Source organism: Erinaceus europaeus, chromosome 14 (genome assembly GCF_950295315.1).
Source record: "Erinaceus europaeus chromosome 14, mEriEur2.1, whole genome shotgun sequence".
NCBI lineage: Eukaryota > Metazoa > Chordata > Mammalia > Eulipotyphla > Erinaceidae > Erinaceus > Erinaceus europaeus.
Window position 1 is genome coordinate 78,718,501 of NC_080175.1, and position 23,287 is coordinate 78,741,787.

The 23,287-nt window shown below is 44.3% G+C and overlaps 1 protein-coding gene across 1 annotated transcript in view; it reads right to left on the reverse strand.

Annotated features, from left to right (window-relative positions):
- The window catches only part of KLHL6 (kelch like family member 6), a 70,548-nt gene extending 47,614 nt beyond the window's left edge, over positions 1-22,934 (reverse strand). The window contains exon 1 of the mRNA XM_007534042.3: positions 22,598-22,934. Coding sequence (XP_007534104.1) covers positions 22,598-22,884 — 287 coding nt within the window. The 5' untranslated portion in view covers positions 22,885-22,934. The remainder of the gene's footprint in view (positions 1-22,597) is intronic.
- Between the last annotated feature and the right edge of the window lie 353 nt (positions 22,935-23,287).

Here is a 23,287-nt window from a genome sequence, read left to right on the forward strand (position 1 = left end):
TTCAGCCATCTGTCCTTATAGGCAGGGAGGCCCAGAGAGCTGTCTGCACCTCTCAGGTGATTTCATATAGGATTCCTGATCCGCAGAGAACTCCTCCCCACCCCTGCCCCTAATAGTCTCCTCTCACTCAGCCTGTTCTCCTAGGAGGAGTGGAACAAGCTCACTCCCTAGATTCCCCTTTGTCTGAGTCTCTGGAGCAAAGCTGCACAGTTAGCAACATGTGGCCAGTGTGCGGCTTTAAACATTCCAGTTACTATAGTTCCTTTCTTTCTCTTTGTTTTCATTGCCACCAGGGTTGCCACCACTGAGCCCAGTCAAGAGACTGACTGCTAGATTTGAGAGCATCCATTTTGAGCCTGTGCCAGCCCTGCAGCCCTGCCCATGTCCTAGGCCTATGTCTACAGTAGCCTCAAAGCCAGTGGGTCTGAAAGCATGTCGGACAACCCGTGCCAGAATTCCTGCAGTCCTTGTTAAGAAAGTAGATTCTTGAGCCCCACCTGTCCTAGATGAACTAGTTAAAATCTCTGGTGTAGCTGAGAGCATGAATTTCATTAGGCCAACCTGTCCCTCACCCACAATTTTTCTGCAGAGAGGGCACCTCACTTCCCACTCAGCCCCCTCTTGGCTTGTCACTGAGAAGGAGATTAGACAATGCCCAAGGTCGTGGGGTTGGGGAAGGCATGTCCTTGGCCATCCTCCAGTGCTGGAGACTTTCCCCTTCATCTTCTGAGAACCAGACCTTTCAGAATTCCAGGAAGCCAGGATCTGCCTTCCAAAAGAGGGCAAAGAGGAGTACTATTTCCCAGCCTTGGGATGTCCAGATGGAAGTTAAGTCTTGTCCTGTCCACCTAGGTCTAGCCTTAGTCTAGCTGAGCTGTGAAAATGGGATCCCTGCAGCTTATAATCAAGTGACATAGTTCACTAGAGCTAGAAGCTCCACATGTAGTGGAAAAGCTCTGTTAATGATCAAAAGTATGCAATTCTCTACTCTAAACTGCAATCTACATGCAAATATCATATGCCTAAAGGAACTTCAGAGAAATTTCTTCTGAAAGGGCTCAGAGTTCATGGATATTCTTTCTTTCTACTCCAGAAGCATAACTTAGAGCAAACTGCTATCTTTCTTTGGGGCCTGGAACCAGCTCCCTGGACCTGACTGAGTCTATTCAGAGGCAATAGAACCCCAAAGCTACCCCTACAGGCCTCTAAACATCATCAGAACTCAAAGCATTCCCTCTACCAAACTCCTTGCCCAACAATTCTCAAGGATGTTGCACAGAGCTTCAGTCCTGCTCTCGTAAATAAGAATCCATTCAGCCCTACTGGCAGACTGCTGAGGCTCCAGCATGCCATGCAACTCAGCCCAGTCCAATCTACGACCAATAGAAGTGCTTGTTCTCTCCTGCAAAATCAGTCACAAAACAAAGGCTTTTGGGGCTGGATAGTGGTGCAGTTGGCTGAGTGCACACATTACTGTGTGCAAGAAACCAGGTTCAAACCCCCAGGTCCCATCTTGAGGGGGAAACTGCATGAGTACTGAAGCAGGTCTGTGTTTCTCTTTCTCTCTCCTCCTCTACCACCTCTTCCTTCACAATTAAGAGTTAATTAATTAAATAAAGCAAATGTTTGTGGTCAAGATTTAACAATAGTTTAGCTATAGTGATATAGTAACAGTTGTTGCTTTGCCCAACCAATGTCATTTCCCATCATTTTTGTAGAGATAGTCATATTTTCCTCTGGGGAACCATTCCTCTTTGAATACAAATCTGGGCAGTTTGGATGGAGCAAGTCACACATTACACCTCCCAAGCATGGTTGGGTCACAGATGGACACAGAAAGAAGCCTGCCCAGCTGAAGCAATTTCAAAACATTTTCTGGAATTATTGGGAAAGAGAGACTTTCTTTCTCAGAGGTTTCTGACCTGGGAGAAATAGACTTAGGTATCTGGAACTTCTAGAAATCTTGCCTCCATGTGTGTAGGTAGAAACTAACTCACTACGGGAGAAAGTAACACAGAGGAAAACAGAGTCAAGGCACAAGAAAAGAAAGATTGAGTTTGGGGCTGGTGGTGGCCCACACAGTTAAGCACACATATTACCATGGACAAGGGCTAGGGTTCAAGCCCCTGCTCCCCACCTGCAGAAAGGCATGTCACAAGTGATGAAACAGGTCTGCAGATGTCTATCTTTCTCTCTTCTTCTCAATGTCTCTCTGTCCTATCAAATAAAAAGAAATAAGAAAAAAAGAAAAGAAAAGAAAAATGGCTTCCGAGAACAGTAGATTCATAGTGCTGACACTAAGCTCCAGCAATAACCCTGGTGGCATAAAGGTAAAAAGAAAGAAAGAGAGAGAGGGAGAGAGAGAGAGAGAAAGAAAAAGAGAAAGAAAGGATAGAAAGAAAAGCTGATACCTGATGGCAATTTTTTGAACACAAAGATCCACTGTCGGGAGGGAGAACTAGCCCAGGGGCAGCACACTCACCTAACAAAGATCCACTGTCCTAAAACCAATATCCCTGAACTTCCTTTTTTAAAAATTTATTTATTATTAATGGAATTAAATTCATAATTTTCCCCTTTAGCATCTTATTGGTTTTAATGGTTTACAGTACAGTTGTCAACATCTGGGCACAGTGTCCCACCTTCCCCTGCTAGGGGTCTGCAGAACACTCTTCAACTTAAGTCTTTTTCCACCATTGTGCACAAGGACCTCAACCCTTGAGTGGTCTAATTATGTGAACACAGAAATCCTCCAGGTTTAAAGCTTGTACATTGGAATCAGTCATTTACCATGACACAACAAAATAACAGAAGTATGCATAACAAATGGACCCAAACTTCAAAGAAGATCAAATTGAAAGTGCCCAGAAAAAAGAAATGTTAAAGTTCTCTCAACAGCAGCAAACAAGGCCCTTCACAGTCTAGTCTGCATACCTTCTACTCTGTCCCATCCTGTAGCTACAACCAGTGACTAACAGTCTCCACCACGTGCTTCAGTTTACATAAATATGGTTCCAGATAGGCCTCTATGCACAGACTGGTGGGTCTTTTTCATATAAAAATGTTATTTGGGTGAGGGTAGATAGTATAATGGTTATGCAAAGAGACTCTCATGACTGAGGCTTCAAAGCTCCAGGTTTAATCTCCCACACCACCATAAACCAGAGCTGATCAGTGCTTTGATTAAAAAAAAAAAAAAGTTATTATCCATCATGTTACAATACTGTATACATCTTGGGAAAACAGCTTCATACATATGGATAGAATTCTCGCTTCTCCCACCATCTAAATTTTAATGCCAGTTCCATGACCAGATTTATCTCCCCTATCTTTCCTCCACCACTCCTCATCCCTCTGGTAATTACCATATTTTTCTAGGAGCCTGAGGGTTATTTTTGTTATTATTTGTTAGTTTGTTTGCCTTGACTATTTATACTCCACATATAGAAGAAACCATCTGATAATTGTTTTTCATTTTCCTCTTACTTTGCTTAGCACAATCACGCCAAGCTCCGTCCACCTTGTCCTTTTTCAATAAAATGAGTAGTATTCACTAAGTACATTGCCATGTAGTTTGTTTCTTTCTCTCTCTTTTTTAATCTTTTATTTATTTATTACTGGATAAACACAGAGAGAAATTGAGAAGGGAGGAGGAGATAGAGAGGAAGAGAGCAAAAGAAACACCTCCTAGAGCCCCGCTTCACCACTTGTGAAGCTTTCCTCTTGCAGGTGGATCAGGGGCGTGACCCCAGGTCTTTACGCACTGTGATGTGTGCATTTAACCAGGTATGCCACCTCCTGGCCCCTAAACTTCCCAGTGTCCTTTTTTTCATTACCAGAATACTGGTAACAACAACAATAAAAAGCTCTGGCTTGTAGTAGTAAAGGGGGATTGAATCTGGGACTTCAGAGCCTCAGGGATGAGAGTCTCTTTGCACAACCATTATGCTATCTACCCCAGCCCTCCATAACATTTTTTTTTAAACCCAAACACTAGTCAGCTCTGGCTTACAGTGGTGCCAGGACTGAACCTGCTACAACTTCTCTATCCAGTCATCTGTGGATGGGCATTAAATTTGCTTCCACGTCTCAGTTGATATGAAACATGATGTTATGTACATAGAGAAACACATATCTTTCCAATTAGTATTTTCATAGTCTCTCCATAAATGCCTGCAGGTGATAATGCTGAGTCAGATGACATCTGTAATTTTCATTTTTTTAAGGGCTCTCCATACCATCTTCCATAGAGGTGGCACCAATTTACATTCCTTCTAACAAGAGTACAAGAGTTTCTCCTCAGGGAGATAGCTCAATGTGTGAGAGCATTGATCTGTATTTCTGAGGCCCCAGAGATGCCAGGTTCAACTCCTAATACCACCACAAACCAGATCCGAGCAATGTTCTGGCCTCTCTCATAAAAATAAGTGAATGAGGGGGCCGGGCCATAACGCAACGGGTTAAGCCACGTGGTACTAAGCATGGCGTAAGGATCCCGATTCGAGCCCCCAGCTCCCCACCTGCAGGGGAGTCGCTTCACAAGTAGTGAAGCAGGTCTGCAGGTGTCTTTCTCTCCCCCCTCTGTCTTCCCCTCCTCTCTCGATTTTTCTCTGTCCTGTCCAACAATAATAATAACAACAACGACGATAAACAACAAGGGCGACAAAAGGGGGGAAAATAGCCTCTAGGACCAGTGGATTCGTGGTGAAGGCACGAGCCCCAGAAATAATCCTGGAGGTAAAAAAAAAAAGAGTGAATGAGAGAAAGATAGGTTCAGACACCTATCACATCCCCATGAGAGCTTGTATTTGTAAGTCAACAACCTATGAACTATCAACTATACACTATACTATAAACTCCCCCCCACAAGTTGGAAAAAATTAAAATAAATAAATCTTTTTAAAAATAGTTCCTTTTTCTCTGCATCACTGCCAACACATGATGCCTCTAGTCTTCTTAAAGGCTGTTCTCACAGGTGTGTGGTGATACCTCATTATGATTTTGATTTGCATTTCAGTTGCACCTACTTTTAGTACGACTTTCCCTTTATTAGATTTAAGGCTCTGAAAGGCAAAGGTTGAGTTTTCTTTTCCTCTCAGATCTTAATTATTAGCTTGTAGTAAAGAATAAATGTCTATTGATATTTTGCATGGATAGGGAAATCGCATATTGGTTATGCAAAGAAATTTTTTGTCCCTAAGGCACCAAAGGTCCCAGGTTCAATCCCAGGGGCACTGAACCACCATAAACCAGAGCTGAGCAGTGGATGGATGGATGGATGGATGGATGGATGGATGGATGGATGGATGGATGGATGGATGGATGCAATGGAAACTACACATGAAAAGCAGTCCTAGAGTTGGTCCTATATACCACATTTTTATATTTATTTATCTATTCCCTTTTGTTTGTTGCCCTTGTTTTATTGTTGTAGTTATTACTGTGGTTGTTACTAATGTCATCGTTGTTGGATAGGACAGAGAGAAATGGAGAGAGGAGGGGAAGACAGAGAAGGGGAGAGAAAGACAGACACCTGCAGAGCTGCTTCACCACTTGTGAAGTGACTCCCCTGCAGGTGGGGAGCTGGGAGCTCGAACTGGACATTTTTTTTTTTTACCTAAAATGTTCCCAACTCATACTTCTCTAACTGAGAATAAATGATGATGAGTGACCTGGAGCAAAGTTGTGTGTAGACTATGTTAGATCTAGTGATCTTCCAAATTGCAATCCCAGACCCATGGTATTCACCCTACATCTCCCTACCTGAAATTTTACACAGTTAAATGTGGTTGTTCTTCATCTTCACATTCCTTTGCACGCCTACTATCCCCTGGTCAAAGACAAAACCAAACTTCCCCTAGCAAGATGCCACTTCCCTCACAAGAGTCTTGAGAGTGAGGTCTGCCCTGATTCTCACTTCCCACCAGGCCAGGAGTTGAGTCAGCACTGGTGGTTACTATCCGCTGCCACAGTCTTACCAGGCTCTTCCCTGGAGGTCCTGAACACATTCTTTTCCGAGTATTTTTCCATCCCAGGACCCCATACTGGTTTCCTTATGGCCTCAATGTCATTATCCAGAGGTCAAGAATCTACCTCTGCTTAGGAATTCCTTGACCTCTTCCTGGCTCTGATCACTTAGGAACATGCTAATTAGCACTAGTCTCAAAGCTCTCCCCGAGGTATTTAAATGTTGAGACCTTCTCCAATAATAGTAATTACAAAAGTATCCCTATTGTCTCAGGCCAAAACACATGTTCTAGGTGTCTCCCTTCACCAGTGGCTACACAGAACGCTGCACTGCCAGGCCTGATCCTTGAATTTTTATGACACTCAATCTATAAGAACATGAGGGAAGAAAGGGAGATTCTCCAGCCAGTGGTGAAGAAGGAGCCCAGGCTGGGGTCAGAGCTGGGATTGAAATCTACACTCACCAAGATTTGTGAATAATGAGAGTCCCCAGAAAAAGAGGCACTTATTACTAACTGGTATCCAGATAGAACATTCTTTTTCATTTCTTTATTGGGGAACAGAGAGAACTTTCAACAGTTCACTGGAGCCCTAACTGCCAGCAGTGGTTCCCATCAGAGGGGTGGGTGAGAGAGGAAAACAGATTTTCATAATCATTGTGGCATGTACCTCCTTCAAGGTATTCAAAAAATGCAAGTTTAAGACTTGAGTGACTTTGAAATGACTTGTTTGGGGCTTTGCTCTGAAAATCAGGTTGCATGGGAAGATGAAGGACTTATAAAATGGTACTGCCTTCTTTAAAAAAAAAATATTTATTTATTTATTCTTTTTTGTTGCCCTTGTTTTATTGTTTTAGCTATTGATGTCATTGTTGTTGGATAAGACAGAGAGAAATGGAGAGAGGAGGGGAAGACAGACACCTGTAGACCTGCTTCACTGCTTGTGAAGCGACTCCCTTGCAGGTGGGGAACCAGGGGCTCAAACCGGGATCCTTACTCAGTCCTTGCGTTTTGCGCCACCTGCGCTTAACCCACTGTGCTACCACCCGACTCCCGATACTGCCTTCTTTATCCATTCCTTTCTTCCCTTTCCCACCAGGGTTATTTCCAGTACACATTTGTACCATTCCTAGTATCCTAGAATGTGTGTGTGTTTGTGTGTGTCTGTGTGTGTGTGTGTGAGAGAGAGGAGAGACACCTGCATTGCTTCACTGCCCATGAAGTTTCCCTCCTGCACGTGAGGACAGGGCAGTGCGTGGGAGGTTTGGACCCATGGTAATGTGTGTGCTTAACCTGGTGAGCTCCCACCCAGCCCTCACCCACTCTTTTCTCTCCCAGTCTTAAGCTGAGAATGGATCCTCAGCAGAAGGCTGGAGCCCAAACAGCTGCTTCCACATACCCCCTCAGCTTTACTTCTCCACACTGTTCTCACTAGATAGAGTCACCCCCACCAACTCTAGCCACACTGCAGTCTGGGTGCCCTGAGGGTCAGCAGAAAGGACTAAGAGACTTGAACACACACACACACATACACACACTATTCACTGCATCCACCCAAGGATCTCCCAAGACTGAGACCTCCACACCAGCCCCCAAGATTATTTTAACAGATCTCAGCTCACTTTCCTACCTAAAAACTCTTTCATGAATCTCCACTGCCTGGGAAATACATTCAAACTCATTTGTTTGTTTGCTTGTTTTCCAACTAGAGTTATAAGGACCCTGAGCCTACATGATTCCACTGTGCCTGGTAGACTCTCAACTTGAAGAAGAAGGAGAAGGAGAAGGTAGGAAAAGAAGAAGGAGGAGGAGAAGGAGGAGGAAGAAGAGGAGGAGGGGGCTGGGCTGTAGCGCAGCTGGTTCAGTGCAAGTGGGGTGAAACGCAAGGACCAGGCAAGTATCCTGGTTTGAGCCCCCGGCTCCCCACCTGCAGGGGAGTCGCTTCACAAGTGGTGAAGCAGGTCTGTTGGTGTCTATCTTTCTCTCCCCTCTCTGTCTTCCCCTCCTCTCTCCATTTCTTTCTTGTCCTATCCAACAACAACAAGGGCAACAAGGGCAACAAAAATAGGGGGGATTGGCCTCCAGGAGCAGTGGATTCATAGTGTAGGCAGTGAGCCCCAGTGATAACCCTGGAGACAAAAAAAAAAAGAAAAGAAACTGGAAAACACAGAGACACTGCAACACTGCTGCTCACTTGTAAAGCTTCCCAGGAGGTGGCGAATGGTCAAACCAGAGTCCTCACACTAGGTGATGTGTGTGCTCTACCAGCTGAGCTACCTCCCAGGCCCTGATACATTCACCTGGTCCAACAAAACCTTACACAGCCTGTCCCTGCTCATCTCTTAGCCCCGTGGGCCCATGCCTTGTATCCTTGACTCAACCCGACTCTTCTAGACCTCCCACATGTGTTTCCTGTTACCTTCCTTCTGCTGAATTCCTTCTCCCTTGGCCTCTCTGACTCATGCCTACTCATCCTTCAGAACTCAGTTCAGAGATATCACCTCTTCCAGGAAGCCTACTGGACTTTCTCACCAGCCTGATGGAGGGGGACTCTTTTACTTCCTGGTGCAGAGGCCCTCCACAGCACTTATCCCCTTGCCATAAACCCTGGAGTGCCCATCTCTCCCCTCTAGCTCATCACATGTCTGCTATCCAGGGCCTGGCACAGAATGGGTACTTGAAAGATCTGTGTCAACTGAACAAAGCATCCACCACACAGCAACACTGTGGCAGCAAAGGGCCTATGTGCCGCTGAAGGAGTGTGGGAGGAGGGCAGGCTTCCACGGCGATCACTAAGAAGTCTTCCCCCTCTGAGCCCAAGCTCCTATGCAATGAGAAAAGACAGCCTCGGCCAACCCAAATAGCTACTTAAAGCTTCGGGGAGAAGCCAGTCACCTGGAAGATGTCCTGATCTCCACTCGCTTGGTCCTGTTTGCTAAGTGCTGTGTCTCCACCTCCTGAGAATTATCCACAGGGCACTATGCCCCCCACTAACTTGCCCAGCATAGTCTCCATGGCACAGCCTTTGGCAGGTGAGGCCCTGGACCCGAGGGAGCACATGCAAGCCAGCAGGTGGCTCATTTCTACGGCTCCTCGAGTGTCTCTTCAGGAAGGGCTGAGAGGCAGCTTTGGGGCTGACTGGTGGGAAGCCGCAGCACTATTAGTACTCCTGCGCTACTATGACTTTCGAGCTTTCCACAGGAGGTGAATGCCAGACAGGAAGCCTGCCTTTCCAGCTTCAGAGGCGTCTGCACGGCTGTCATCCACAGCAAGGCTGTGTCATGCCACAGGAAGGGCCTCCCCACATGACCTGGAAAGGGCTTGTGCTAGAGCACCGAAGGTGTAAGGAAACACCAAATGGGAGCAGTAAAAAATTAGGAGGTAGAGGGTCAGGTGGTGGCGCACCTGGTTGAGTACACACGTTACTATTTGCAAGGGCCCGGGTTCGAGGCCCTGCTCCCCACCTGCAAGGGGGAAGCTTCACAAACAATAGAGCAGTGCTGCAAGTCTCTCTCTTGCTCTCCCTCTCTCCTCCCCCTCAATTTCTCTGCGTCTCTATCCAATAAAATAGGGAAAAAATGACCACAAAAAGCAATGGATTCATAGTGCTGGCACCAAACCCTAGCAATAACCGTGGTGGCAATAAAAATAAAAAATGAGTGAATAAACAAGGACCAGCATAAGGATCCCGGTTCGAACCCTGGCTCCCCACCTGCAAGGGAGTCGCTTCACAGGCGGTGAAGCAGGTCTGCAGGTGTCTGTCTTTCTCTCCTCCTCTCTGTCTTCCCCTCCTCTCTCCATTTCTCTCTGTCCTATCCAACAATGACGACAACAACAATAATAACTACAACAATAAGACAACAAGGGCAACAAAACGGAATAAATACATAAAATTAAATTTAAAAAAATGAGTGAATAAATAGGAAATAGAGGCCAAAGAAATAGCCTCAGGGGCAGGGTGCCTGCCTTGCCATGTGTAGAGTTCAGGATGGAGCCCCAGCAGCACATGGAGAATATTACCATGACCTTGGGGAAGCTCTGATGCTGTGTGATGTCTCTGTCTCTGTCTCTCTCATTCTCTCCCTCTCTCTCTCTCTATATATATATATATATTAGCCTGGAGGCAAGAAACTGATGCACCAGGCCCCCAGAAACACACATACACATGATATGACAATTTGATAAACATATATAATTATGAAAAAAGTTAATGAAAATTGGGAAATGTTTAAGTTAGCCAAAAATAACTAAGTAAATACACACCTGCAGGACGAAAGCTTCATGAGCAGTGAAGCAGAGCTGCAAGTGTCTCTCTTTCTCCCTCCCTCTCTACCTCTCCCTCCCCTCTCAGTTTTTCTCTGTCCTATCAAATAGAAAGAAAAAATAAAAACTAAGTAAGTAAAATAAGAGGAGGGCTTATCACTGAAACCTACACTAAGGAAAGCAGATACACTAAGCTTCCTGATCATCAGAGCAAATGCAGCAATGCAGCAAGTTATAAATCAAAGAAAGGAAACCAGGACTAAGGTGACCCCTCGGGAGTGGGCGAAGGCCTTCCTTTGGTGCACCACCTCCACCTTCTGAAAAATGGTCTTCCCTCCATACTCAGGTCCCAGCCAAATCATGGTTCAAGTGGGAGCTACTGCCTTTTGATTCGTCTCCCTCTCTCTCTCTCTCTCTCTCTCTCTCTCCTCTTTGGCCAAGCACAGACACTAAGCTAAGCCCATCTGCTTGCTGTGCTCAAACATAAGCCATCCCCTAGGTTGTTCTCTTGACGCAAAGTTGTGAGGATCAAGTCACCTCCAGGAAAGCTCCCAACCATATGGCAGCAGAGCCCCTGAGAACTCCCCTTGAAAGCGGAGCAGAGCCAAGTATAGAGAAAGCACCCTCACTGCCTCCCAGACCCTGCTTCCTCTTCTCCAGAGCTCCATCCGCTGCTTCTCCCAGCCCTTCCTGGGGTTTGGTTATGTGGCCCATACCTTCCTCTTTAGCCTAAGCTGATTTGACTTGAGTTCCTATCCTGTGCAAACAGAAGAACGCTGACTAATGTCGGAACGTTGAGAAATGTGGGTGGGGAGCTCCAGACAGCTTTGCCCAAAGCCCCATGTCCTGCTGATGGCTTGCTCATGGGAAGCTGGTGCTGATGAGATTTAGAACTGGTAGCACTTTGGTCTGTGAGCCACCAATATTAAACCTCTTAAAAAAATAAATCAATTAATTATATAAATTTTTTAAAAGTCAAGGGAAGGGGGAGATAGCATAATGGTGACACAAAAAGACTTCCAACATGAGAATCTGAGGCCCCAGTTTCAATCCCCAGCACCACCATAAACTAGAGCTAAGCAGGGCTCTGCTAAAAAACCAAATAAAACAAAACAAAACAGCCATTGGTGCAGTGGTGCCTCCAGCACACTGCACACGTTACAGAGCACAAGGGCCTGGGTTCACTTTTCAAATGTACTACATGCAGTGAGTAGCCCTCAGATGCCTCTAGCTGGCAAGAACCCCCAGTGGGAATGGAAATCCTGAGCCTGAGGAGAGAGAGCTTAGAGGGGAGGCTGTGTAGTTAGCCACATATGTCCTCCAGGCCCTGGCATCACATGAGAGTGTTATAACACCAGAGGAAGCTTCAGTGGAGTAGCGTCTCTCCCACTCTGCCTCTACCTGAAAAAATGGCTTCATGATAAGAAAACCATGCAGGGGCAAGGCTGGGAGGAGGGGGTGGGTGGGGGTGGAGTTCCTTTGGGAGGCAGGGTTTGGTGTATTTCAGGCACCACCTTTTCCTGTGACTTTTAAAAACATGTTCTGTTCATTCATTTATTTATTTCAGAGAGAGGGAGAGGGAGAACCCAGAGCACTGTCCAGCTCTGGTTTATAGTGGTGCTAGGGACTGAACCTGGGACCTCAGAGCCTCATGGCCAAAATCTTCTGCAGATCATTACACTGTCTCCTCAGTTCCCTTTCAATGGCTTCTGATTTGAGCACCTGTCCCAAAGAAAGCACTGCATAATAGCAGTCTTGCAAAGGACACTTGTGATCTTATAATAATCTTTTAAACCTATGTTTTCCTGGTTTCTCTGCAACACGACTAATTGGACACCTTCATGTTCAGCTGTCTGGCATCTCATGTCTGTGTTGAGCTACTTTCTAAGTTTTGTTCTCACTAAGCCTTCCTTCAACCTCAAGTCTACATGTTTTCCCAACTTCCTCATTCCATTCAACACTTTCAAGCAGGGCCCCCACAAAGGGAAGGCCACTGCCTGAGTTACTAACACAGACCCACTCACAGCACCACAGATACATGCCTACCCATCAGTTCCTGTTGCTAAATACGTCCTGGAAACTGCTTCTCCGGGCACATGTGGGGTAATGAGGGGCAGAGACAATGGTACAGTGGTTGGAGAAGTGGGATTTCTCCTTCATGGAAAACATGATATAAAGCCCAGTTTCATTCTCCCCCTGGCTAACAGAAATCTCATAGTCACTGAATAATCACAGTTGTTGCTGAAACTGACACACATATTACCATGTGCAAGGACCTGGGATTGAGCCCCTGGCCACTCTGAGAGCACCTGCAGAGAGAAAGGTTTATAAGCACTGGAGCAGAGCTGCAGTGCCCTTATTCTCCACCCCCAACCCCTACCCTCTCTCTCTTTCTGGCACCCTCTATCTAAAGGGAAGGAAAAAAAAAAAGGCAAGTGGGATCAGTGGAGCTGTGCATGTGCGGGCACCAAGCCCCAGCGATAACCCTGGTGGAGAAAAAAAACAAAACAAAACATAAAATTACAAAATCCTATAAAAAATAAACAATAAAAATGTTGCCGTAGACTTTTTTCTCTGTATTCTGCCTTCCTGCCTTCCTTCCTTCCTTCCTTTCTTCCTTCCTTCTTTCCTTTCTTTCTTTCTTTCTTTCTTTCTTTCTTTCTTTCTTGTCCTTGCTGGGTCCTCTCTGTTCCAAACCAACCTTTTCAGATAAAGAGAGACAACCAGAGATAAGAGAAAGGGAAAGATGGAGAGAGAGAGAGCAAGAGACCAATCATCTGGGGGAGAGGATCAACGAGGAAATAGTGGTTTTAAATGAAACACAGACAAAATAGACCTAACAGATGTATACAGAATTTTCCATTAAAAAAAAAATGAATACACATTCTCAAGTACACATGATCACTCACAAGGATTAACCATATGCTGGATCACAAAGACAGCCTAAACAAATAAGTGAATATTAAAAATATAAAATGCATCTTCTCAGACCATGAAGGCATGATGCTAGAAATCAACCACAAAAAGAAAAGACACACACACCCTTCCAAATTCTGGAGACTAAGCAATATATTTATGAATAGCACATGGGTCATTGAAGAAATCAAAAAAGAAATTAAGAATATCCTTAACAAAATAAATAAATAAATAAATTCCTCAACATCAACAAAAATGAAGAAATTAGCTATCAGATCCCACTGGACACAGCAAAAGCAGTCCTGAGAGGAAGTTCATAGCAATACAGGCCCACATTAGTAAAGAGGAGGAATCATTAATAAGTCATCTAGCAACCCAACTGAACTAACTAGAAACAAAGAGATCCAAAGATCAGCTGGAGATAGAAAATAGTTCAAAATAAGAGCAGAAACAAACAAAATAAAAAACAAAAAAATTATCAGGAAGATTAATGAAACCAAGAGTTGGTCTTTTGAAAGGGTAAATAAAATAGATATGCTACTAGCTAAACTCATTAAGAGACAAAAAGAGAAAGCTATGGTAAAATCACTCAGAAATGAAAGTGGAGATATTACAACAGTTGAGGAAGAGATATAAAAGATCATGCAAGCCTACTATGGACATCTATATATAAATTCAACAACTTAGAAGAAATGGACACATTCTTAGAGTCATACCAACTGGCAACCTTGATACAACAGAAAGTAAGTAAACTCAACAGGCCAATCACTAGCGCAGAAATCAAAGCAGTCATCAAAAGTCTCTCCAAGAGCAAAAGCCCAGGTCCAGATGGCTATACTAATAAATTTTATAAAAGATTCAAAGAATTCACACCCATTCTCCTCAAACTCTTTCAAAAAATATATGAATAAGAAAAACCCCAAACACATTTTATCACTCTGATGCCCAAAATTAGGAAAGGATTCCATCAAAAAAGAAAACTGTAGACCTATGTACCTGATGAAAATTGATGCAAAAATACTCAACAAAATCTTGGCTAATTGAATCTAACAATATATTAAAAGAATAATAATAAATTAAAAAGAATAATCCACCAAAAGCAAGTGGGAAATAAGGATGGTACAATATCCACAAATCAACTAATGTAATTAACCCTATCAACAAAAAGAGAGCTAAAAATCACAATATCTTATCGGTTGATGCAGAAAAAGCATTTGATAAGGTCCAACAGCCATTTATTAAAAAAGGCCCTCAAGAAATTGGGAGTGGAAGGAGAATTCCTCAACATAATAAAGGTGATATATGACAAACCCATGGCTAACATCATACTCAATGGGGAAAAACTGAAAGCTTTCCCCCTAAAATCAGGAACTAGGCAAGGGTGTCTACTCTCACCACTTCTATTCAACATATTCCTAGAAGTCCTCACCATCACAATCAAGCAAGACAGAGATATGAAAGGAATTCAGATCAGAAAGAATGAATTTAAATGATCATTATTTTTAGATGATATGCTGTCATATTCAAAGGACCCTAAAGCATGCAGGAAAGTGAGCCCCACCCTAAGGTTCCAGGACTGGGGCAAATAAAACAAGGACAACAAAAGGGAATAAATAAATATTTAAATTTTTTTTAAAAGATATAGATATTAGACCTGAAACTATAAAACACATAGAAGAATACATTGGTGAAACATTTCAGGACCTTAACATTAAAGACATGTTTGGAGACTTTATCCCATGGATAAGAGAAACAAAAACAAAAGTGAACAAATGAGGCTATAACAAATTGTAAAGTTTCTACACATCAAAAGAAAATTCCGTAAGGATAAACAGAAAACCCAATAAATGGGAAAAGATATTTGCATACTACACTTCAGTCAAGAGGTTGATATCAAACATCTATAAAGAACTAATACAGCTTGGGGCCAGGTGGTGGCACACCTGGTGAAGTGTACACATTACAGTGTGCAAGGACACAGGTTCAAGCCCCTGGTCCCCACTTGCAGGAGTAAAGCTCCACAAGTGGTGAAGCAGGGCTCCAGGTGTCTATTTCTCTCTCTCCCTCTCCCCTCTCAATTTCTCTTTGTCTACCCAATAATAAATAAAAGTATTTTAAAAAATTTTAAAGAAAATGAACTAATACAGCTCAACAAAAATAAAAAGAACAACCCAATAAAAAGTGGCCGGAATATATGAAGAGATGATTCTCTTCAGAAGTGATATATATGGCCCACAGACATATATGGACATTGTAATGTGTGCACTCAACTAGGTGTGCTACCACGCAACTTCTTAAGGATACTCTCTAGAGTCTTCTTTTCCAAAGTTTTATCACTTAACCTCTGTTACAAAGAAATTAGATTGGAGCCAGATGGTGGCACACCTGGTTGAGCACACATGTTATAGTGCACAAGGGCCCAGGTTCAAGCACATGTTCCCCACCTGCAGGAGGAAAGCTTCCAAGTGGTGAAGCAGGTCTGTAGGTGTCTCTCTGTCTCTCTCCCTCTCTACTCCCCCTACCCTCTCAATTTCTCTGTCTCTATCCAATAATAAATAAATAAAAATAAGAGATAATTCAGACAATAGAAGGTTGTTGTTGTTTATATTGATCTACAACCTAATGAAACAAGAGGAAGAAATTATAAGAAGGAACTCTAATAAAATATGAAAACTCTTGCAAATTAAAAATGAGATGTCAACTGATTGGAAGATAGAATTAAGAAAATCTTTCAAAAAGCAAATCAAAAAAATTAGGACAACAGGAAAAAAATGACAAGAAATCAAAAGAAAGGATCTAAAAGTGTGCATCCACTTAACAGAGGTTATAGAAATATAGAACAAAGAACAGTCTGAACACACAGGGCTGAACACAGAGGCCACCTGGTAGAGTACACACTCAGGGAGACCCAGGTTCAAGACCTCAGTCCCCACCTGCAGGGGTGGAGCTTCCCAAGCTGTAGAGTAACTGCAGGCGTCTCTCCTCTTTAATTCTTCCCCTAAGTCTCACATTCACTCAAAAAGGAAAAAAAGGAGAGCAATGCCCCTGATAATGGTGGCATCATGCAAGCATGGTGCCCTACTGACAACCCTGGTGGCAAAAAGGAGTGGGGAGTGTACATAGCATTATCAAGAAGAGAAAGGGAAAAAAGAAAAGAAGAGAAAAAAAATCTTAGAACTAAAGGCAGCGTGTCTACAGATTAAAAAAAAAAAAGACCCCCATTAACGCATAGCACAATGTTTAGGGTAAAACATGTGCATACACAAACACACACTAGACAGAGAACATGATCATACAAATCCACAAGTCAAAAGAAAATTGAAAAAAAATTCTAAAGAGAGAAAAATAAAAAACATCAAAAGGGGCCAGAAATCAGAAAGTCATCAGACTACTAACCAGCATCCTGGGCTCTAGCAGACAGTGGAGCAATGCTTTCAAAATACTTTTCAACCTAGAACTCTATACCTAGTGTATTGGCATCATATCACTACTATGACAAAATACCACCAACTTTTAAAGAAGACAATAACAATGTTTTATCTTTCCGTGTTGGAAGTCAGCAGTACATGATACAGTGCACAAGGACCCAGGTTCAACCCCCTGACCACCACCTGTAGGAAGAAAGCTTCATGAGTAAGTGAAGCCATGCTACAGGTGTATCTTTTTTCTCTCTCCATTTCTATCACACATATTGCTACCAATGCTCCTGCTGGCCTTCCCCCCACCCCCTTTATTTGACAGGACAGAGAGGGAGAAATTGAGAGGGGAGAGGAGACAGAGAAGGAGAAAGATAGAGAGACACCTGCAGTAGTTGCTTCACCATTCACGAAGCTTCTTTCTCCCTTGCAGGTGGGGAGTAAGGGCTCGAACCCAGGCCCTTGCACATGGTAATGTGTACACTTAACAATGTATGCCACCCCACCCCCCTTAATAACTAAATGTTTTAATAAAAAAGAGAACACAGACATCTTTGGGTTGACATTATTCTCCCTACCGCACCACATGAACAAAGATCTTTTGAACATGCAAGTCCTCAAAAATCGCTCTTGCATGAAAGAGTATCTCTGTGGAAAATATTGGAGGGTGTGCTCCATAAAGCAAACCAGGGGAAGTAAAGGTATCAGATGGAGAGAGGTTCCAGTTAGGAACAAAGTAAAGGAAAGTGCTGAAATGCTGGAGAAGAAACTAGCCTGCAGCCCAGCAGCACCCCCAGAGAACACGTGTAGGACGAGTGAAATGAGAAAGACTGGGGGCCAGATGAAGACTTGTGATCTTATCAGATGCACTGGATGGCAGAGAAGATTGTTGTCAGGGGTTGTGAGTCAAAGACACCTCCACACCTCCAAAGCCAAGCAAAAGGGGGGATCTTAGAGAAAGACAATAAAGTTTAAAAGAAAAAAAAAAGGAAATGTAACCACAACACATAGTTTGCCTCACCAGGAAACCATGTTTTCATGGTTATAATGTAAACTTTCATAGACACATGCCCTTCAGATGTGAGAGCAAAGTATTAAAAAGCTGTAGGCAAGTGGTGGGGGTGAAATGGCAAGAGAGTTAAGTGTTAGGTCCTTATGGAAATGAATAAATGATATCTGACTTTTAGAAATCAAGAAAGAACACTATAGGGGAAGAGAGATAGCTCACTGGGCAGGGGCACACCTTGTCACACATAAACCCTGGTATCATATGGGAGCTGCCATTCCATGACTGAGGTCTCGGTCTGCATGGTAGAGTGGCCTGCGAGTGGTGAAGTCACACAGGAGTGATATTTCAGCTCTGGAAAAAAGAGGGAGTGGAGAAAGAAAGAAAGAAAGAAAGAAAGAAAGAAAGAAAGAAAGAAAGAAAGAAAGGAAGAAAGAAAGGAAGAAAGAAAGAAAGGAGGGAGGGAGGGAGGGAGGGAGGGAAGGAAGGAAGGAAGGAAGGAAGGAAGGGAGGGAGGAGGGAGAGAAGCAAGCAATCAAGGAAGGAAGGAAGGGAGGGAGGGAGGAAGGAGCATACTCGGTAAAAATATAATATGGAAAGAAACAACTACAAATGAAAATTGGTGATCTTTGGAGAGCAAGACTGAAGCATGGAAGAGGATGCAGAGAATTTGGGGTGTTCATTATAAACCTTTAAAGGATGTAGGTGGCAGACAAGGAATAGAGCGTTATAAGCCTCTAAATGCTTTGCTAACAGTTTGCACATACTACTTTGATTAGTATTTTTAAAATTATACATGAGTGGCTGAGTGGCACACTGGAGAGAGAGCACCTTACCATGCATGAGGACCCCGCTTCAAGCCCCTGCTTACCACCTGAAGGAGGAGGAAGCTTCACAAGCACTGCTACAGGTGTCTCTCCTCTCTACCTCTCTGTTCCTCACCCTCTACCAAAAAGAAAGGGGATGAGGGATGGCTACTTGGAATGCAGACACTGGGCCTCAATCATAACATTGGTAGCAATAAACAAAAAGAAAGATAAAGAAAAAAGAAAGGAAGAAGGGAAGAAAGAAATAGAGAAATAAAGAAAGAGGGAAGGAAAGAAAGAAGGAAGGAAGGAAGGAAGGAAGGAAGGAAGGAAGGAAGGAAGGAAGGAAGGAAGGAAAGAAGGAAGGGAGGGAGGGAGGGAGGTTAAAACCCAATTGAAGGGAGTCAGGTGGTAGTGCAGCAGGTTAAGCACACATGGCACAAAGTGCAAGAACTGGCATAAGGATCCTGGTTGGAGCCCCCAGCTCCCCACCTGCAGGGGAGTCGCTTCACAGGCGGTGAAGCAGGTCTGCAGGTGTCTGTCTTTCTCTCCCCTCTCTCTCTGTCTTCCCCTCCTCTCTCCATTTCTCTCTGTCCTATCCAACAATGACAACATCAATAACAACAATAATAACTACAACAATAATAAAAAACAACAAAGGCAACAAAAGGGAAAATAAATATTTTTTAAAAATAATTTTTAAAAAAGACTTTTATGCGTAAGGCACCAAATGTCCCAGGTTCAATCCCCAGCACCACCATATGCCAGAGCTGAGCTGTGCTGAAGGGAGGAGGGATTGAGGTACTGTTTCTTAGTAGACTAGGGGAAAAACTCCAAGGTTCAATGCCACCTTCATTTGGTAAGGCAGTAGGGAGCTCCCAGTGGTGGACTCTGCCTACATGGAGGAGAATGTGGCAGCTCCACTTAACAGTGTAACTCTCTCTTTGCTTCAGCAAAACACTCTTCCAGAAATGCATCCCCAGACAGGCCTGCAAGTTTCTAGACTGTCTTATGCACCCAAAGTGCTTTCTAATGGCAACATTTCTGTAAGAACAAAAGATGAGGAAAAATTCAAATGCCTGCCAGCTGGGGACTGGTTAGATAAACTATGATTCAGTTGCTTAGTGGGAAACATAGCACATCAGTGAATAGAAAGAAACAAAAAACTATACTATGAATACAGCCAGCTTCCAGCCCCTTTTCCAGCCCCCTCCACTCCCTACAAAACCCTTCTCCACCCTCCACTCCCTACAAAACCCAAAGGACCATTCCAGAAGTCTCTTAGACAACCAGACTCTCTGGCCTTCCTAAATCTGATCAGAAGGGGAACTTGGCTCCCAAGCCCTTTCAAAACCTTAGAAACAAAGCAAGTCAAATGATGAAGCAATGTCAGATTTCATGTGAGTTCCAGGTCCAAGTCCTAGTTGGCCTCCTGATGCACCGAGGGCCTCTGGGCTTGGGTTTCTCACATGTCTATGGGGTTGGAGATCCCCACCTGACAGGTTGCCCTGAAGGCCACGTGGAGCAGGGGGTGTGACACGGCAACCCAGGGCCTGGCCCACACTAAATGCTCAATAACACAAGCTATTAATAGCAAGACCAGAAAAGAAGAATCCTGTCTGCAGGGCTGTGTTGGTTTGAGGAGGAATGTCAGCTTGGAAAGATCAAGGCAACAACCAAAAGTCAGTGCTCTGAAGAAAGGCTTAGGAGGAATGTCCCTGCATGGCCAGACAGCAGGGCAGAGACCAAAGCCACAGGCAGACAGACACACACAGTGTGGGGGGTGCCAGCTTGCCTCTGCTGTCCCTTCCTGGATGGGAGGGGAGGCGGGGCTGAGACCTGAGTCCCCAAGTCTCTTCCATCAGCAGTTAGTGAGGAAGCAGAGAGGTGCCGGAGCACACAGTCTTGGATCCTGCTCCACGATGGAGCCAAGCCACAAACAGAAGCAATAGCCAGGCTTACGTTTTCTGATAGTAGTGATCCAGTGATTCAGGACAGACAGACATGAGCTGGAGATGAGCACTGGAGCGTCAAGAGCAGCTGTGATCAACATCAAAGTAGATCATCAGTCTTGGTGGCTTAAGTCACATGTCCACCTCTCTTTAGGGCTGTGCCCACGCTTCGCCTCTTACATGCTTCCTGGAGAATTAAGTCCCAATGTGCAGGGGCGGTTTGTATTGCCAGCAAAACAAGGATTTCTAGAAGGTGAGCAGTCCCTTCTGCAGTAACAGATAATTGGCCGCCTGGGGTTTCCATTTCCTCACCTGTGAAAGGGGCTCCAGGCACCTTCATAGAACTATTTTAAATAAAATTAGATGAGTATGTCTGTCACGATAGTGGGTACCATTCCACACGAGCCCAGCTCTCCCCTTGTCCTATCTGTATTCATCATCACTAACCGTACTTTTCGCCTTCCAGAGAGCTTTTCCCTCTCAGCATCTCAAATAATAATGATAATAAATACCTCTCCTAATATTTTCATAATCATTAGTGTTTAAGCCCCTCAGGCAAAACCAAGAGTTAAGAAAAAATCGAATTAGGAAGAATTATAAGGGTATTTCTGGTTCAAGTTCTCCTTCAGCCTCATTTCCCTAGGGGACTGAGTGCCTCCATGCCTACACACAGAGAAGTAAGACCCAACTATACTCATGGGGTTCTGGATGCTTGATTTGCTCATATTGAACTCTTAAGAAATGGTTCACGGAAACACAAGTAGAACCTGAACTGGAACTGGCGTACTGCACCAAAGTAAAAGACTCTGGGGGGGGGAGGATACAGATCCAAGAAGGATGACAGAGGACCTAGTGGGGGTTGTATTGTTATATGAAAAACTGAGAAATGTTATGCATATACAAACTATTGTATTTACTGTCGAATGTAAAACATTAATTCTCCAATAACGAAATTTAAAAAAAAAAAAGGTTCTCAGGGCCTGGCAATGGCGCACTTGGTCAAGCCTACATATTGCCACAGGTAAGGATCCCGGCTCAAGCCCCCACTACCCACCTGCAGAGAGGACCCTTCACAAGCAGTGGAGCAGGCCTGCAGGTGTCTATCTTTCCCTCTCCCTCTCTACCTCCCTTTCCCCCTCAATTTCTCTCTGTTCATAGTGCTGGCATCACGTCCCAGTGATAACCCTGGTGGCAATAAAAATTAATTAATTAATTAATTAATCATTCTCAAAGGGGTCAGGCAGCAGCACACCCCATTGAGCACACACGTTACTATGCACAAGGACCCGAGTTCAAGCCACCTGCAAGAGAGAAGCTTCACAAGAGCAATGAAGCAAGTCTGCAGGTGTCTGTCTCTATCCCTCTCCCCACTCAATTTCTCTCTGTCCTATCAAATGGGGGGGGGATAATAGCCACTAGGAGCAGTGGATTTGTCATGCAGGTGCCAAGCCCCAGAAATAACAATGGTGGCAACAAAAATGATAGATAGATAGATAGATAGATAGATAGATAGATAGATAGATAATAAGTAAATGGTTCTTAGGAGAGTCAAGCAAAGTCAGATGAAGGATTTCAACACAGACATATGGTGCGTCTTTACTGTTTGCTAGGTACCGTGGAGACACCTCTCCACTCACGCTTCTTTATCCCCACAGTCCTGATTGCTGAGCACCCTTGCTCCAGTTCCACAGATGAGCATCAAGAGACTTGCCTACAGTCCCAGACTCAGGAAAGGACAGAGAGAATCAGTCAGAGTCATCCAAGGCTCCATTTAAATGTGTGGCAACAAGGGACATCTTGCTTGGAAGGCACCTTTGTTAACTATTTTTCCTCCCCACACAAACAGACAGACACACAGGAGTCCCTGGCCATCAGCAAGCTATCTGTAGCTGCAAAAAAGGGACTTTTCTCCCCTCTGCTGATGAACAAAGACCCCATCATGTTTCCAACACAATAGTCAGGCCAAGGGGCAGAAGCCTCCAAGAGCTCAATAATTTTCCAAACCCTGGAACAAGAACAAGAACAAGGACACAGAAGGCTAACTACATCAACAATACTTGTTCAGTGATGGCAATCCCTCCTTCACTGTGACTTAAATTCTAAGTCTGAGGTTTCACAGCTTTCTTTGTTGTGCCTTGAAGAGACACACAAACCTAAAAGCATATACAGGCAGTAAGCACAGCGGTTGACCCATTAGATGGGGCTCTCATATCAATTCAGATTCCCCCTTTCAACTTGCACCCGGGTTGACTCTGGTCCGAGGTGGGCTGACCTGAAGTAGTTGCTGGCTGCGGCCAGCACCACACGGTGGCAGGAGAATTCCTGAATGTCCACACACAAGATGACATCGGTCAGGGCATTTTCTACCCGGAGTGTCTCCAGGCCATTCTGCAGAATTAAGGAGAGTCCTGTGTCGTCAAATTTGACCTTATCCTCATTTAAGATCTCCACCAGTTCTCCCCTCTTCTGGACCCGCTCTTCTGTAGACAGTGCCAGGGGCCCTTCCAAACTCTTCTCTACCACGTCGCCCATGGTCCATGCACCCCTTTGTCCTGCCATCAGCCTGCAGACTGAAGGAGCACCCCAAGTCTCAGGCAGGTCACATTGCAGAAGCTGGGCGGATTTCCTGCGCAGGGCCCTCCACTTATCACCAGCTGTCACACACACATAACAGGAAGTCTCGCACTTTCTCATCCTGTTACTACAAACGCCAGGAACTGCTATTCTTCTTCTTTCTGCGAACCATCACAAGGTTAGATCTTAGTTCATAGGAGTGTAGGAAGGGGCTCCAGGAAAGAAGGGGTGGCTTCTCAGGCTCAGCTATGAGTGCCCAGTAGCTATTTTGGTCCATCTCCCCCCTCATATCTGTGAGCAGGAAGCCTCTGCCTCTGGTTATGACATCTGTCTCCCTGGCGCTTGTATAACCCAAATTGCTGATGATGGATGGGCTGGAGTCATTCCT